Source organism: Schistocerca serialis, chromosome 10, assembly GCF_023864345.2.
Source record: "Schistocerca serialis cubense isolate TAMUIC-IGC-003099 chromosome 10, iqSchSeri2.2, whole genome shotgun sequence".
NCBI classification, from domain to species: domain Eukaryota; kingdom Metazoa; phylum Arthropoda; class Insecta; order Orthoptera; family Acrididae; genus Schistocerca; species Schistocerca serialis.
Window position 1 is genome coordinate 165,969,416 of NC_064647.1, and position 17,265 is coordinate 165,986,680.

Here is a 17,265-nt window from a genome sequence, read left to right on the forward strand (position 1 = left end):
CAGTGAAGTAGATTTCCTGATTGTTGAAGGTAAAATTTTAATTTTAAAGATAGGCCAACCAAAATGACTAATTGGAAGTGTATAATCTTTAAAACATACATTTTTATTGTTTTGTCTTCTTATTACAAACTATTAGGTTGGTACATAAGTTCATAGCATTTTCGTTTGGAATATTGGTATTCTAACTGCTATTGGTTTATTTATCAATTATTACTTTTTATTTGTAGTTCACTGTTGCTACTTGAGTTTATTTATTGTTAATTTGTCATTTGGAGATAGTGAATGGAGTTGTGGAGTACCAAATGGAGAAATTGGAGCATTTTCAACATATTCTCATGTCAGAGTTTGTTAGAGGGTGACAGCAGTAGAGGCAGCCAGAAATATTGGCACCACGTATAGGGATAATGCTATTGGACAGAGCATGACAGTAAAATGGTTTTCTCATTTTGAGGAGGATAGTTTTGACATCAGCGACTCTACATGTTCACGAAGACCTTTGGGCTTTGAGAAAGGTTGTTTAAATACATTAATCCACAATGATCCACATCAGTGTACCAAAGAACTGGCAAATATGCTGAACTGTGATCATTCTACCAATGTGCAACATTTGCATGGAGCGAGGAAGGTTCAAAAATGGGATATATAGGTACCACATGCTCCGAGCCAAAATCACAAAATCAGCAGGTGGCCACATGTGCATCTTTATTTGCTCATCATCAATTGGCTCATGAACAACACTGACTATTTCTATCCTGTACCATTACTGGTGACAAGAAATGGTGTCTTTATGCTAACAGAAGGAAAAGAAATGAATGGTTAAGCTCAAACACAAAACAACTCCCTGTATGAAGACCTGTGCACGTCTACAACAGATAATGTTATCTGGTGAAATAGCAAATTGCTTCCCCAAGGAGTAACCATCACTGCTGAGTTTATTGTCAAGAACTGAGATGTCTTGCAGACGCAATCCAAGAACAACCACAAGGAAGACTGCATGAACTGATGCTACTCCATGAGAACATTTGCCCATATTCTGCTAGACTGAAAAAATCACTATACAGGAGTTTGGTTGGGAAGTTATTCAGCACCCGCCATATTCACCTGATCTTGCACCGTCACATTTTCACCTTTTCCGCTCTCTATCAAACAGCCTTCAATAAACTTCATTTCTGGATTAAATGTGCTCTGAATGTGGCTCACTGAGTTCTTTGCTTCAAACCCATGTGATTTCTACTGTCACGCAATTGAAAATTTACCCCAGCATTGGTAGACTGTTCTCAATAATGAAGGAGAATATATTATTGATGATTAAGGTATCTGTTGTATTTATTAAGGAAAAACAATACAACCTTATGCACCAACCCAATAAATAATGCCAGTATTTAGAGCAGTCCTTCAAAATACAACATGTCACACCATTTGCAACCCTGTATACCAACTCCACAATAACAGCTTACTTGTGCCAACCAGAAACACAGGTGAACAAGAACAAGAAGTCACTGTGTATTGATATTTTCCTTAAAAAGACATTAACACACAAATAATTAGTTCTTTTTAGAAATATTGTCAAAATTACTACTCAGAATAAAGTTTAGAATATGGAAGGTCGTTTTAATTATATTACCAAAGTTACACTAAATACTAAATTACAAACAGTATACTGTTAGATCATGGGTTAATTTGGTACACTATTGCACATTACATGGCAGAAGAAGGTGCACCAGCCCATTCCTTTACATTATAGACTCAACAACCATGTCACATATGTTGTAACCAGCAGATGTGGTTGGACAAGGAATGGGTGCCTCTACCTGGCTCTAATGTTACCTGTAGCCAGTCAGCCCACTTTTAATTTTCAAGAACTGCTTCCTGTATTTAGACAGTTTACATGCTACTTTATTTTTAAAAAAAGTTATCTAAGAAACTTGGAAGTTGACATACTTGAAAATATAAATGCTGCTGGTAAAATATTTCCCAGGTCGAGAAGGGGGGAGATTTGCATCTGCGAAAGGTTTTCACTCACTTGCAAATGAAAGAAATGTGGAACACATATAAAAGAATCTCACTGTCTCCCACACACAAAACTCAAATGCTGACTTCCTTGCCCATAACAACACCAACAAGCTTTTTTCATTCTAGCTCTGACAGTCCAGATAATAACAAAATACAGGAACCTGTCTCTGCAACATCAGTTGTTAATCTGCAGGTTACTGGGTGCCTTTACTCATTTTTGTTTATTGATTGCATCCAGGAATTTCTGTTATCATTATTCATTTGGATTCCATAAGACACAGTAATTTTATGGCACAGGGTAACCAACGCAAGACTTTTACTTTGCCACCTTACGACACAACTCAGGTGTAGATTTTCTGAAGTACATATTCATACATACATTTACTAAAGCTAAAAAACTAGGTCTGACCAGAGTGTATCAGTCAGAAAAGTGTGTTGTAATTATATAGCTAGGATCATGAAGGTTATAGTGAAGAAGAAGAAGTCTGAAGAGAACAAAATGTGTAAAACATGAAACTTTAATTTCATTTTGCACCTAATCAGAGATCACATAATGTATTTAGACTCTGTTACATCTTCTAGTTGATTTGGCAATGGCACCTTGGTGTAAGTTGTCTTTCTATTTGCTTTAGCATGATACTGTCATCTGTGTCATAGTATTTTGTGTATGTGCAAGCTTGTAGTGAGTGAAATGAATTGTGTGGTTTTTATATCCATGAGTTACTGAACAATCCAGTACAAAACCTAGTAACTGGCAATGAGAAATTCAACAAGAATTTGATGTATGTGCCTTCATGTGTACATTTTCACTGAAATAGTGTCTGTTGGGAAAATTATTCAAGTTAACCATCAACTGCAGCATGTCAGAAACTGACAATGAATGTGAGGACAAGGATGCAGTGAAGAAGACTTTGTCTGTGGATAATCCTGGTGGTATCACAATGCTAGAATTCACAAAACAAGTACAATGGAGTGTGTATATCTCTATTATGCAGAATAAGTTCTTTGTGCACAAGATATCAGACAATCTGCAAATGAACTACCTATTGAGTCTCATTGGATCTGAGTATGCAGCTCTCACCATGGACCTAGCTTATCTTCAGAGGCCAGAGGACATGACTTTCAATGAATTAGTGAAACTAATGAAAGACCTTAAGTGATTCAGAATGCAGAATATGCATTCACAGGCCATAGCCCAGCCATGCTTATGTTTAGAAAGTATCTAAGGACTCAATTAAACCTAACCAAATCATTTGACATCCAGCCGAAGCTAAGACCTAAGTTAACACTTGAGAAGAGTCATATATTAAGTGTTGGAGATTTTGTATGCATGAAACATGGTATCAACTCTGATGCATAAGAAAAGGGTGTAGTTTTGGAAAGAGGAGGAAATGTTATGCACACAGTAATAGATCTTAGTGGTAATGCTCATAGGATACATGTGGACCAACTTTTGTCATCCATTCCTCCTAATAAGAGAGCTATTTCTGAAACTAATATAATGCCATCCATTAATGATGATGGTGAAATGGGTTTCAACTCTGATTCTGAAACTGACAAGATGCCTGAAAGCAAACAATTATCAACCTCTGTTGTAAATGAGCCACCCGTAGCCATGCAGAATAATGAACCTGCTGTGACCCCAGCTGCTAAGCAAGATGTCCAGGATGTTCCAATGTTGTGCCGTAGCTCCAGGATTATTAAAAAACCAGAAAGACTTAACCTTAAGTTGTCCCTTTTTTAGATGGGGGAGCTGTTACATCTGCTAGTTAAGTTGGCAATGGCACCATAGTGTAAGTTGTCTTTCTATGTTCTTTGGTACAATATTATCATCTTTGTTGTAGTCTTTTGTATGTGTGCAAGCATGTGGTAAGCGAAATAAACTGTGTGGCTTTTATATTCATGTATTACTGAACAACCCAGTTCAAAACCTAATAGCTTTAATCTGAAAGAGCTACTAATGTAATGTTTTATTCAATCAAAATGACAATTTGAATGGTGAGAGTATGAAATGCACAAAAAGAGTTATTTACACACTGTGTACATTAAGCAAAAAAAGCACATAAATTAACCTTTCTTTTAAGGATGCCATGACCTTAAAACAGTATTATGAAGACCCAGATGATGTAGACCTGATGATGGTGATGCTGGAGAACATCAGCTCAGATATACTGACTGTGAGGCAGATCATTGTTGCAGAACAGTTCTACCGTTGGAAGTGTGGAGACAGATTCTTCTATGATTATGTTGGGTCCCCTTATCCCTTCACAGAAGGTATCAGTTATTTTCTCATTGCTCCACATTTTTCATTGTTGAACAAGTCTGTATAAACTTTGTTACTGTCACAGTACAATCTAACATATTTATTTTCATTCTATCAGCAAATATGGCTTACATGTGCATTAGAAGAGTAAATATTGCCTTTATTAATTTCATTAACACATTCACAATACGGCACCTCTTCTCTCTTTTCATTACCATATTTTGTATGTGTTTTCAAATTACATTAAGTTTCTAATTTTGATTTGTCCCCTCCCCACACCCCTTTCTATTTCTCTCTCTCTCTCTCTCTCTCTCTCTCTCTCTCTCTCTCTCTCTCTCTCTCTCTCTCTGTGTGTGTGTGTGTGTGTGTGTGTGTGTGTGTTTTTTGTGTGTGCAAGTTTCTCTACGTCTATGTTGAAAAGTTAAGCAGAATCCTGAAATAACAACATGTCTAAATTCATTCATTAAAACATCTTGTTCCACGAATCCCATCATGAAGTTCTTTTTGTGTTCTGTTGTGTTTAGTGTTGTGGAGTGAGATGAGTCAAGCTACATGTAATCTGGCAAAAGCAGACTAAAAAAAGGTGTATTCCATTTGAAACTGATATCCTTCAAAAAATCACAGCAAAAAGTTACTCCTACGGGCAAATGTATGTTTAGAAAGTTCCCATTTAGATGTTCCAGTGTCTCTTTTCTTAAATATGCATTGAGTAATATCACCTTTTATCTTGCTTTTCATTGATTGCACAACCTCTCATGCTTATATAATGTACAAAAATTACAAATGTTTTCTCTGTATTCTTGGAAATGTACATAATTAAACTTACAATTGAAATTAATGATTCTTCATGAGTCTGGTTTGAAAATGTTGTTTGACAAATTGTGGTAACAGGTTTGAAATAATCAGTAATTTGATATAAATAAGTTGTCAAATTGAAACTTTACAAAATATCATAATACCATTTGTCAACAATTGCATCAGGTTACTTGTTAGTTAAATTGCAAATACTCAGTAACTTTACATATATATAAAACAATAAATAGTTTAATTTTTACTGTTTTTTGGAGAACCAGTATGCTGTTTTGAGAAATTGCAATGTGAGTGTTTGTTTACGAGGGTGTTCAGTAAGTAACGCAACACTTTTTTTCTGAAACAGATCGTATTTATTCAAGACTCAAACATGCAGTGCTATTCACCATTGTTTTGGCTACTAAACTCTAATTTTCAACATAATCTCTGTTCAATCAGCAGTCTTACACCACCTTACTGGGAAGGTCCATATGCTCACATGGTATCACTCTACTGGTCGAGGAGAGCCAATATCTTCCTGCATCAATAACCTCCCCATCATCCACGTACTACTTTCTGCAGAATGCTGCCTTCATTGGGCCAAATGGAAGGTTGGAGATCAGGGCTGTAGAGTCCAATGCCATTTCATGACCTCCACCAGGAGCAAAAACTTGTATGGTGCCTTGCATTGTCATGGAGAAGAAGAAGTATATTTGCATTTTTGTGGCGATGAACATGTTGAAGTCATTTCTTCAATTTCCTAAGACCAGCACAATACACTTCAGAGTTGGTCATTGCAGCATGAGGGTGGACATCAAACATAATAACCCCCTGAGAGTCCCACGAGACTGTCTCCATGACTTTACTGGCTGAGGGTGTGGCATGAACTGTTTCTTTGGAGGTGAAGTGATGTGACACCACTCCACAAATTGCCGTTTCACTTTCTGTTTGAACTAATGAACCCATGTTTCATCACCCGTGTCAATTTTTGACAAAAAATTGTCATGATAAGCCTCATAACTTGAAAGCAATTCTGCACATGGTCCTTTTTTGGCTGTTATGACCTTCTGTTAGGCATGGAGGAGCCCAATGAGCATACACCTTTGAATGTGTCAACTGTTGGATGAGTGTGCCAGCACACCAACACAGATGTTGAGTCAAGAGACAAGGTGTTTGATTGTGATCCATCTGTCACCTCACATGAGAGTTTGTGCATTTTCCAACACTGCAGGAGTCACAGCTGTGAGCAGCCAGCTGGCGCCCAGGAGATTGAAAAGATTGGCGCCACCCTGTTGCCATGATACCAGAAACCTCGTCCAACAACTCACCATGCCTTTGTTCACTGCCCAAGCGCCTTTCATATCTGCAATGATTTTGTTTTCACCAATGGAAATTCAATAACAACTCTCTGCTTGGAATGCGCCTCTGTTACAGACGCCATTTTGAAGACTTATGCATAGTGCCACTACATATCAAAACTTCATGAAATTGTGGGGGCTGAAGCAGGAATACTCCATAATGTCCCCAACAATTCCACATTTTTTCAACTGATATTGGTTGAGAAAAAAAAATTGTTGCATTACTTGTTGAACGCCCCGAAAACATTCCACGCGGGAAAAATATATCTAAAAACAAAGATGATGTAACTTACCAAACGAAAGCGTTGGTATGTTGATAGAGACACTAACAAACACAAACACACACACAAAATTCAAGCTTTCATAACCCATGGTTGCTTCATCAGGAAAGAGGGAAGGAGAGGGAAAGACGAAAGGATGTGGGTTTTGAGGGAGAGGGTAAGGAGTCATTCCAATCACGGGAGTGGAAAGACTTACCTTAGGGGCAAAAAGGGACAGGTATACACTCACACACACACACACACACACATATCCATCCACACATATACAGACACAAACAGACATATATTTTACTCTGTTACTAAAGTCCTTTGTTTATCTATAATATATCCACTGAGTATATTCTTCATGAAACTTTACTCATTCTGTGTTAACTCACTTATTTAGTATTTCCTACCTACTGGAAAATTCTGACTGTGCATCACTGTGTTACGCAAGACATCAACATCAATTGTTTCAAAATATCTACAATGATTGTCGTTCAGTATTTATGACTTACACCTTTTTCACTTCAGGATATCATTCTTGTGTGTTATGTGTATAAATATGTCACTATGAATATTGTGTCAGTGAATATGTGTAAAACAATGTGTATCTCATGATCAAGTGCAAATGCACCATGAGCACACATGCTTGGTGCTCTTATCAGCAATGTATAGTATCTGGTTTGACCCCTTGTGGTTTGGTTGTATAAGACCTCAGTTAAACTTATATTATGCCTGATGTACAGGGCCCTGAGATATCACTTAAGTTGGGGCATTGGTATCTAGGACCATAGTTACTTTTAAGTCTAATATCTGGGAGTTAGCTACTGCTTGCACTATTTCCTCACCTTCCCTTTAATGGTTAGTGGTATCTTCCTGGCACAATTCATCTTTGATATCTCTGCTCTGATCATATCTAATAAAACAGTTTTTAATCAGCTTTATGCCCTTACCCCCCTCATTGGACATTGGACAGGGGCCTGGGTGACTGGGGTATTAACCTCCTCATTTGAGGTGATGTCAGCTAAGTGTACATTGTGGGTTTGATTTCTCTAGTTGGTGTCTTGTGTAGCTCTCAATTCGAAATCTCAATGGACTTGCCCACTATTTGAAATGTAATTCTCATTATGTTGAATATAATCAGCTGTTGGTGGGTTGTTTGATTGTCTGTTTGCATTTTACCCTTGTCAGCTGTCAGACTGGTTGTTGCCATTAGTTGGCTGTGCATTCTACACCTGCTGGCTGTAGAATCTCTGATCAGCATAAGCCGACTGGTTAAAATTTTGACCCTGATGGTCCTCATAACCTTGTTTATATTTTTGGTCTTTTCCATTGCTCTATTGCCGTTGTTGCAAGGTGAGTATGGTTGGCAACCTTGTTGATTATTGTTATCATTTCCACCTTGCTGTTTGGCAATCTTGGGGACTCAAACGGTGTGCTGGCACTTTGTGTTTGCACTGGCCCTTCCTCATAAATAAGGTGGGCGGAATCAAATACTGATAAAAAATACTCTAGGTCATGTTGTGGAATGGTAATTAACTGTTCGCAGATGTGGGCAGGCAGACGGCTTTTCAAAATCCGTAGCACTTCCACATGGGAGAATGGATTTGAACAGTACCACAGTACCACGGTGCAACCTCTCCTGTACCATGGGAGACCAAAATTTATCCAAAAATGCTCTCTTGAACTGTTCATAAATGTGGCATCTATCTGCCATATCTGTGACTCATAGCGAGACACCATCTTGCATGGATCCTACACCAAAACAGACCTTTTGTGTCTCTTCCCAGTTTCTAGACAACACATTACGAAAGGCCCTTGTAAACATCACTGGGTTCGTTCTTTTGCCTTCCAATGAGAAAATAAGGAACTGTCTATGCCGTAATAAACCTTCATCAGGTAATAAAGTGGAAAGACATGTAACACTGTGTGGTGTCACAAGGCTTAGGCCTATCCCACCCCTCATTAATTCGACCAAGACTTATACGAATAATTGTAAGAACAGTTATTATTATTATGTTCTTTAAGTTTGTTTTTGGGTTTTGAGAAATACTGTGGGAAGAAAGTTTATTTATGTTGCCCAACAATCACCACGAAAGTTCGACGTAGCGGCAAGTGGGCAAGGAATAAAATGAATGCTGCAAACTACCGTGAGCCATGGAAGAGCCTGGGCCGCGAGGGCATCGAGCTTCCTAGGTCGTTGTTGGACAACGTCAAAGAAAGAGATATTCTACTTTCCCTTTGTAAACAGATCAATCGAGTCTTGAAAGGTTCATGTAAAACGTATAGACGGGTGACACATTAGGTGGGACCCGATGCCTATATACTTCCACAGTTATTAAAAAGTTGTTAAACGGCAAAACCAATAGTTCATCATTTATATAGGTAAAAAGTAGTAAAGGTATAGGAAAGGAAGAGTTGCAGCATCAGAACGAAAAGTGATACATCGCTCAGCAATGAAGAAGGACGTAAACAGCGCACGTTACGTGGTGAAAACAAATCAACTGATAAAATAGTAAGTCTGTAATTAAGCATTAAGCCATGTAACACTGCAACTGTCTGTTGACAATGTGGCATTTTTTGGTACATGGGATTATATTCTGAGTATGGTTGCATGAAGGTACAGTAGTCAGCAGCAGTTACAACCCTCTATGTATAACTCACATAGGGATTGCAAGGATTAGATTCGAATAATTACTGCATGCACAGAAGCATTCAAACCAATCATTCCTCCTTCGCTCCACACGTGAATGGAACACGAAGAAACCCAAATAACTGGTACAATGGAACATACCCTCAGCCATGCACCTCACGGTGGTTTGCAGTATATTGATGTAGGCATTTGGCTGCTTGGAGTCGGATTTTCTTTTATTACTTTTGCAACACTGATCAGGCTACTCCGCAACTTTTCATCCACTGCTTTAATGCCCGAATCTAACCTAGCCAACAATTCATTCTCTTTCTCCTTCATCATCTCCTTGACTAATTCCACATGAGTTATATGTTCCTCAACTATCTTTTGTGCAAAGGTATTACCTTGGTCTAGCATACCTGCTTCAGCCCTACCCTATAATTCCCACTCCTTTTGCAGAAATGTAGTGTTTAAATTTAAATTATCTAGTTGCAATGACAATTTCTGTACCTTATCTGGTAAAAGTTTACATACTGACTGCAACTAATTTACGGCACCCATCAGTGTGTCCAAATTCTTACATATTTGAAAGTGTGTCCATTGCATTTCTGTAGTAATGACAGCACTGCACTGTGGCTGATATTAAAACTCAAACATGTAGAAACGTATATAAAACAAGGAAAATATGTGTAACATTCAAGGTTCGCCATTACTTCAAATTGTAGGTGAGCAGTGTCATTCCAATATCACGTGACTAGCCTCATTTGATGTTGAGAACATGCACAGTAAATCAAGGAACATAGAATAAAAACAATAAACTATGCTTACTCCATGGAAATACAGACTCTATGACTAGACTCAATGTTTTTCCTATTCTTGTTAGAGTAAACTATGACCAAAGATTCCATTGATGCCAATGATGAAATGTCACTCACAGCATCTGTCTTTGCATTGTGATGGATAATATAGGACATAAACGCATGAAGTGCCTGTGTTCTTGCTTTGCTGGGTACATAGCTGTACGTATTGTACATTTTGATGGAAACAAATATGCTATGCATCACATTTCATCATTGGTATTAAGATAATCTTTGGCCATAGGAAGCACTACTGCATCACTTACATCTGTGTGATTCGACTTCGACTTTGACAATCAATTGGTCCTGATAACGATAATGTTTGATATTTTCAAAATCTCGGATTTTCATAATGAATGAATGCAACAAATGCTTGGAGAACATATAAAGCAACATATTTACTGTGGATGACTTGTTGGGTAAATTTTGCTATGTTTGAGGTATTAGATAAAAATAGCAACTGTGTAGTATAAGAAGAGGATCAATGGCTTTCTTTGAAATGACTGTTCCTCTGTCCATATACATTAAAAAATCATGGTTATTTAACAGTAAATAATATTTGTTTTATCATACAGTGTTGTTCAAGACAATACAAGAAAACTTATTTTGCAACATATATTGATATCTTATCTGTTGCATTCAAATTTATACATTTGTCATACTACTCCACAAGGTTTTCTTTGCATTAGGTGTACTCAATTGTGACCAAGGTGTTCAGGGATTCAATAACATCTTTTCTCAGTCCATTGTCATTCCTATAGTGATTTTTGCTGAAACCATTCTTCATTTTGGGAAAAAATGGTAATTACTCAGGGCCAAGTATGGGTATAATGTGGATGATTAAAACTTCCCACTTAAATTGCCAGATCAAATCATTTGTCAATTCAGCAGAGTAAATATGAGTGTTAATCATGAAGAAGTACTACACTGCTGGATTGTAATCTGAACCATTTTTCTAGAATGGTATGGTATAGTTGGTGAATGGTCTGACAGTGGCTGCTGCATTTATAATCTCTCCTCCAAGCATAAAGTCGATGAGTAGAACACCCTTTGAATCCCAAAACACAGTGATCATAATATTTTTCATGTTCAGAATTTCTTTGCCTTCTTTTGTTTTGTTGGGGATTGATAATGATGTCATTCCATTAACTGGCACTTTGTCTCTGGACTTTTATGCAGAACACAGGTCTCATCGTCAGTAACAATATGGTTCAAACACTCCTTACCACCTTTGTCATACTGAGTGAGAAAAGGCAGTGCAACTCCCATTCATTGTTTTTCATGTTCATCTATCAAAAGTTGAGGAACTTTCCTGGCACCCACTTTTCTATAGCCCAAATTATCGCTAGCAATGTGATAAACAACTGATCGAAAGCATATGCTCAGTCCATCAACAGTGAAACATTTATTGTGTTGAATATCTTCCTTAATCCTTGATTTGAGTTTGTCAGTCACAACTGAACATTGGCCTAATCGTTTCTCTGCATTAATATTCGTTCATCTAATATTAAATATGATGCACTATATTCAAATTGAAGCTTTGTTCATCAAATTTCTATAAACGTTGGTTATTTTATCTCAAACTTGATGAGATTGTTACAATTTGTTATACATTTTGAAACCACTCCTGCTTCTGTTATCGTCATAATGGCACACTTGATGAGGAAGGTGTATAACACAGACATGGGGTAGGGGGAGAATTGCACAGATCGTCTATTATTTTATTTTTTTTTTTTTTTTTTAACTTTAGAATGACCCTTGTATATAAAGTAATTGGGAAGCAGTTCCCACAGTTATTGATATGAATGGTTTATCACTAGTCATAATTTGTTCTTAGTTCAATTTACAGTAGCATGCTTCTTTCTGCTGACATATAACTTGACATATTTCTCATCTCTATTGTGTTTCCTTCATCTTGAGATTTGCAGAATGTGATGGGTGAAAGAGGGAATGAAAACCCAGTTCTCTCTTATTCAAGCACCACTGGATAGGCATGCTTTAGCGATCTGAGCTAAGGTGGTGATTTATATTGCACTAGTTTTGTAAGCACATCTCTGCATCTTTGCTTTCAAACTAAGTCATCTATCTAAACATAGTGGAATCCCAGTTCTGATATGCTTTTATTACATTGTCTCAGATTAATTTTTGTCTGGCTTGTTTGCAGATCAGATAAATGAAATTAAAAAGGTAACCATGTCCAGGATAATTTGTGACAACTCAGATAACATAACCAGAATACAGGCGAACAGTTTGAAGAAAGTCAATGACACGTAAGTGGATTTCTAAATGTATTTTGACAGGAGATAAATGGCAATCATTATAAAACAGAGGTGGCAGCAGCCTTTCTCAGATTAGTAGCTTTTCTTCTAATTTACTATGTTACTGTACACTTGCTCGGTTTAAACATGACCAGTGTTAAGCATTACAGTGATGAATTATTGTCAATACTCACACACTATACATATGAACTTTCCAGGATTTGCTTATCTTTCTCTTTCTTGATGGTATCTTTGGAATATGATAAATGAATGTAAGAATGAATTAACCATGGGATGGTAAACTATGTCAGCAGTGAGGGCAGGTATGTTGAAATGTAGTGGAAGATCCCAACTCACATAGAAAAATAACAATATCCATATGTTGATCCATTTTGTTATTACTATTAGGCCATTCTTGCTTTTCCCCACTGCATTTCGACTTAGATCTTGGCAGCCTCTTGTGTGTAACTGAGATTCTCTGATCCATTTGTGTCAAACAACTGTTCCTCAAGATCTGACTTTATGTCCTGTCATTGGCAATATTGTTTTTCCAGGAATCCAGCAATAGACTGCACTCTCATTCCTGAGGTGGATCTGAGCTACTGGAAAGAGGAGCAGTGACTATGTGATGACACCAACCAGAATTTCATAGTCTCGTTCTCAGTAGCACCAATCTCAATCACCTTAAAGCTGGAAGTTTAAATATGTGTGGGACGATATTTGTACAGTGATGTGCATGACACCATGTTTTTGATAATATTAACACACTATTTATTCCCTTCAAAGATCAGTTATTAAGTGTAACCAGTTTATTTACTATGAAAAAATATTAACACAACTATTGAGGCCATAGCCAACAATGTTTAACAGTTACAATCCAGTGGTGAAGCTGAATGTGCCACTGTGGGACAGAAATAGTGTTCACATTTTGTACAAAAACGACTGAGTTCACTATTATCACTAACCTGTAGTAGTTTAATAAAGACGATTACACTATGGCAGTTGAATTAAGTCAGTCCATAATTAGACCACTTTGTCCACCAGTGCCTCACTTTGATGACAACTTAGTTCCATTTGTACTTTGAAAAACAGTATAGATTGCACAAATCACATTTATTGGTGACCTTTTTCATTCCAAGAGTGGACATGTAATGAATCTCACAGCTTCCAGTGGATGGAGTTTAGCATTCAGAATGTGCACGACGGCGACATGCATCAACACCATGACTGCTCTCAACATAGATGTTACACATGTTCTTTCAGATGGCGGCTACCAATTTTGGGTGACATTCAACTAGTTTTAGATAGATGTAACAACAAACTGTTATTCTTTAAATTACATATTGCTTTGAAAATGCCAAAGTTGGAATTTACTGTTCTTTATGAATGCCAAGAACTTATGTGATTTTTATTTATAGAAAATGTTGCTAGTCATAAATTTAGAAAAATACATGGAACTATTACCCTCACACAACTTGAGTCCTCTTGTTTTTATGAATAAGCGCCACATTTCAAATTAGAGGAACTTTCTATTTAAAATACTTTAGAGGAAAGTGGGAATGCTTAACCTTCTGTTGGCATGTGTCACTATATGGAATTACGCTGATTAGCTCACAAAATTTTATATGTATTGAACTATATTGTTAGAATCAGCTGCCCCAATGAAAATTAACTGTGCCACTGAAATCATAACATTCAAAATAAGCATCTGAATAAAAAATTAAAAATGAAATTTAGTCTAAATAGAAAATATCAGCACACACTCTGCTGCAGAGTGAAAATCTCATTCTGAATAATTGCTTGTATTTACCAGAGGACCCCACAAAGAAAATTTAGCACAATTTTTTGAAAGACATATACCAGTTAATTTAATACTGTTTAAGCAAACACTCTGAACCAACCATCAGTTGAAATTAAATAAAAAATTTAAACATCTTGTTCATTAAGATTACAGCTTGAAATAACCAATTACAGTTATGAAAGCAGTTTTAAAACCAACAAAACAATGAGTAACTCACTTCAGTCATTGATTTAAATACTTGGACCTACACATGCATCTACATACATGTTCCACAAGCTAACATACGGTGCAGGGTGTAGGGCATCTTGTACCACTACAACTTTTCTGTTCCACTCACAAATCAAATGTGGAAAAAATGACTGAGTATGGATTAATAGAGACCCTAATTTCTCTTATTTTTGTGGTTCTTGTTCAAAATGTACCTTGGTGGCTATAGAATCATTATCCAGTCAGTCTCAAATGGCAGTTCTATAAATTTGTTAAATAGTGCCTCAGGAAAAGAACTTGCAGGACTGATCAATAGGTTTCAAACGAAATAACATTTATTCATAATCAGCTCCTCTGTAGTAAGGACACCTAATCTACACAACAAATAAGCTCAGTTCCTTACAGGAAGGTTGTATACCTTGAAAATTATGAATACCAATAGCCTCAATGGTCCACCTGACTACAGCATACATCAAAGCAGTTACTCACGTCATACACTTAAACACACAAGAAATATAACCACTCAGTGGACATTAAAACAGGGAATATGTGTCAAGAATAATTACTAGTTGAGCAGTACTTGACAGTACACTGGACCTGATCCTCCAAAGGAACAAATATCAGCAGTTTATGTAACATCAGTGTTTAGTTGGGTTGTAATTTATGGTAATAGATTTATGTAAACCAACCAGAATAAGCTGGCTTCACCACAAGTGGTAGACACAGTGCAGTATGAATCACTGGAAGGAAGGGTACTGTATGGCATACAGGAGGATGTCATTCTAACCAGCCACTGTTGAACACTGATGATGCCATGTAATGTGTGGGAAGGGAGGAAAAAAGTATGAAGGCTGGAGGAGACAATTGCCAGATTACACCTTTAGGCCAGGAGGAAATGAGTGTTGAAGGAATTGGCAGGAGAGTATCCAGGATTAAGTCCCTCATATGGGCAACTACGGGAGCAGTTATGCAAAGCAGTAAATCTGATGCCACAGACATTGCTACGACATAAGAGAGGATGGTTGGATGCAGGTAGTAGGTTGCTTAATATGATCTTTGGGACTGAGGATACTGATGATATCCCAGAACTGAGTGATATGCTGGGACGAATTAGTGAAATAGCCAGCAGCTACAAAGTCATGATGGAATGGCATACCATACAAGTAACAAACATGGAACAGGACATTGTGAATAAAACATGGACGTTGGGGGAATTAACAAAAGAGCTGATGGAATGTGTGAAAGCAACCATGGGGACTGTGAATCAACATCTGAATGTGATGCAGACTCTGCTAGACTTGTTAGATACTAGTGTAGCTGCGTTGAGATCCCCTTCTGTCACTACTTGACAGCATAAGGGATCCTACAGTAGAGGAAAGACCATTACAGGAGGCCACACATCATGTATCACATGGTCAGTTGAGCCCTATGCTATACACCAGAACAATTTCTGGATGTCCTAAGGAAGGTCTGGAACAAATTAACAGCTCAAATACACTGAGGTGATAAAAGTTATAGGATGGTGACATACACACATACAGATGGTGGTTGTATTGCGTACACAAAGCATAAAAGGGCAATGCATTGGCAGAGCCATCATTTGTACTCACATGATTCAAATGAAAAGTTTCCGATGTGATTATGGCCATGTGAGAGGAATTAACAGACTCTCAATGCAGAATAGTAGTTGGAGCTAGACTCATGGGACATTGCATTTCACAAATCATTAAGGAATTCAATGTCAAGAGTGTGCTGAGAGTACCAAATGTCAGGCATTTCCTCTCATCATGAGAAACGCTCTGGCCAATGACCTTTGGTTAAAGTCCAAAGCAAGGGCATTTGCATAGAGCTGTCAGTGCTAAGATACTAGCAACGCTACGTAAAATAACCGCAGAAATCAATGTGGAATGTATGACAAATGTATCCGTTAGGAGAGTGCAGCAAAATTTGGCATCAATGGGCTATGTCAGCAGACGACCGATGTGAGTGCCTTTGCTAACAGCATGACATTGCCTGCAACACTTCTCGTGGGCTCAACACCATATCAGTTGGATCCTAGACGATTGGAAAACCGTGGCCTGGTCAGATAAGGCCAGATTTCGGCTGGTAAGAACTGATGGTAAGGTTAGTGTGATGCAGACACCAAGAAGCCATGGACCCAAGTTGTCAACAGGACACTGTGCAAACTGGTGGTGGCTCCATATGGTGTGGGTTCAAATGGTTCAAATGGTTCTGAGCACTATGGGAATTAACATCTAAGGTCATCAGTCCCGTAGAACTTAGAACTACTTTAACCTAGCTAACCTGACATCACACACATCCATGCCCGAGGCAGGATTCGAACCTGCGACTGTAGCGGTTGGGCGGTTCCAGACTGAAGCGCCTAGAACTGCTCGGCCACACCAGCCGGCTATGGTGTGGGCCATGTGTACATGGAACGGACGGTGTCCTGGTTATGTTGAGTCACTTGGAGACCATCTGCAGCCATTCATGGATCTCGTGTTTCCATACAATGGTGGAATATTTATGGCCATGCAACCAGGCCAAAATTATTCACGATTGGTTTGAAGAACATTCTGGATATTTAGAGCGAATAATTTGGCTCACCAGATTGTCAAACAGGAATCCCATTGATCATTTATTGGAGTTAGTCGAGAGGTCAGTTCGTGCGCAAAATCGTGCACCCGCAACACCTTCGCAATTATGGATGGCTATAGAGCCAACACAGTTCACTATTTCTGCAAAGGATTTCCAATGACTTGTTGAGTTCTTGCCATGTCGAGTTGCATTACACTGGGCAAAGGGAGATCTGACACGATATTAG

The 17,265-nt window shown here is 37.9% G+C and overlaps 1 protein-coding gene across 1 annotated transcript in view; it reads left to right on the forward strand.

The window, feature by feature from the left end:
• Window positions 1-13,440, forward strand: part of LOC126425088 (peroxidase-like) — a 209,809-nt gene extending 196,369 nt beyond the window's left edge. Inside the window, exons 12-14 of the mRNA XM_050088005.1 lie at window positions 4,098-4,287; window positions 12,340-12,445; window positions 12,988-13,440. Coding sequence (XP_049943962.1) covers window positions 4,098-4,287; window positions 12,340-12,445; window positions 12,988-13,054 — 363 coding nt within the window. The 3' untranslated portion in view covers window positions 13,055-13,440. The remainder of the gene's footprint in view (window positions 1-4,097; window positions 4,288-12,339; window positions 12,446-12,987) is intronic.
• The last annotated feature ends 3,825 nt before the right edge of the window (window positions 13,441-17,265 follow it).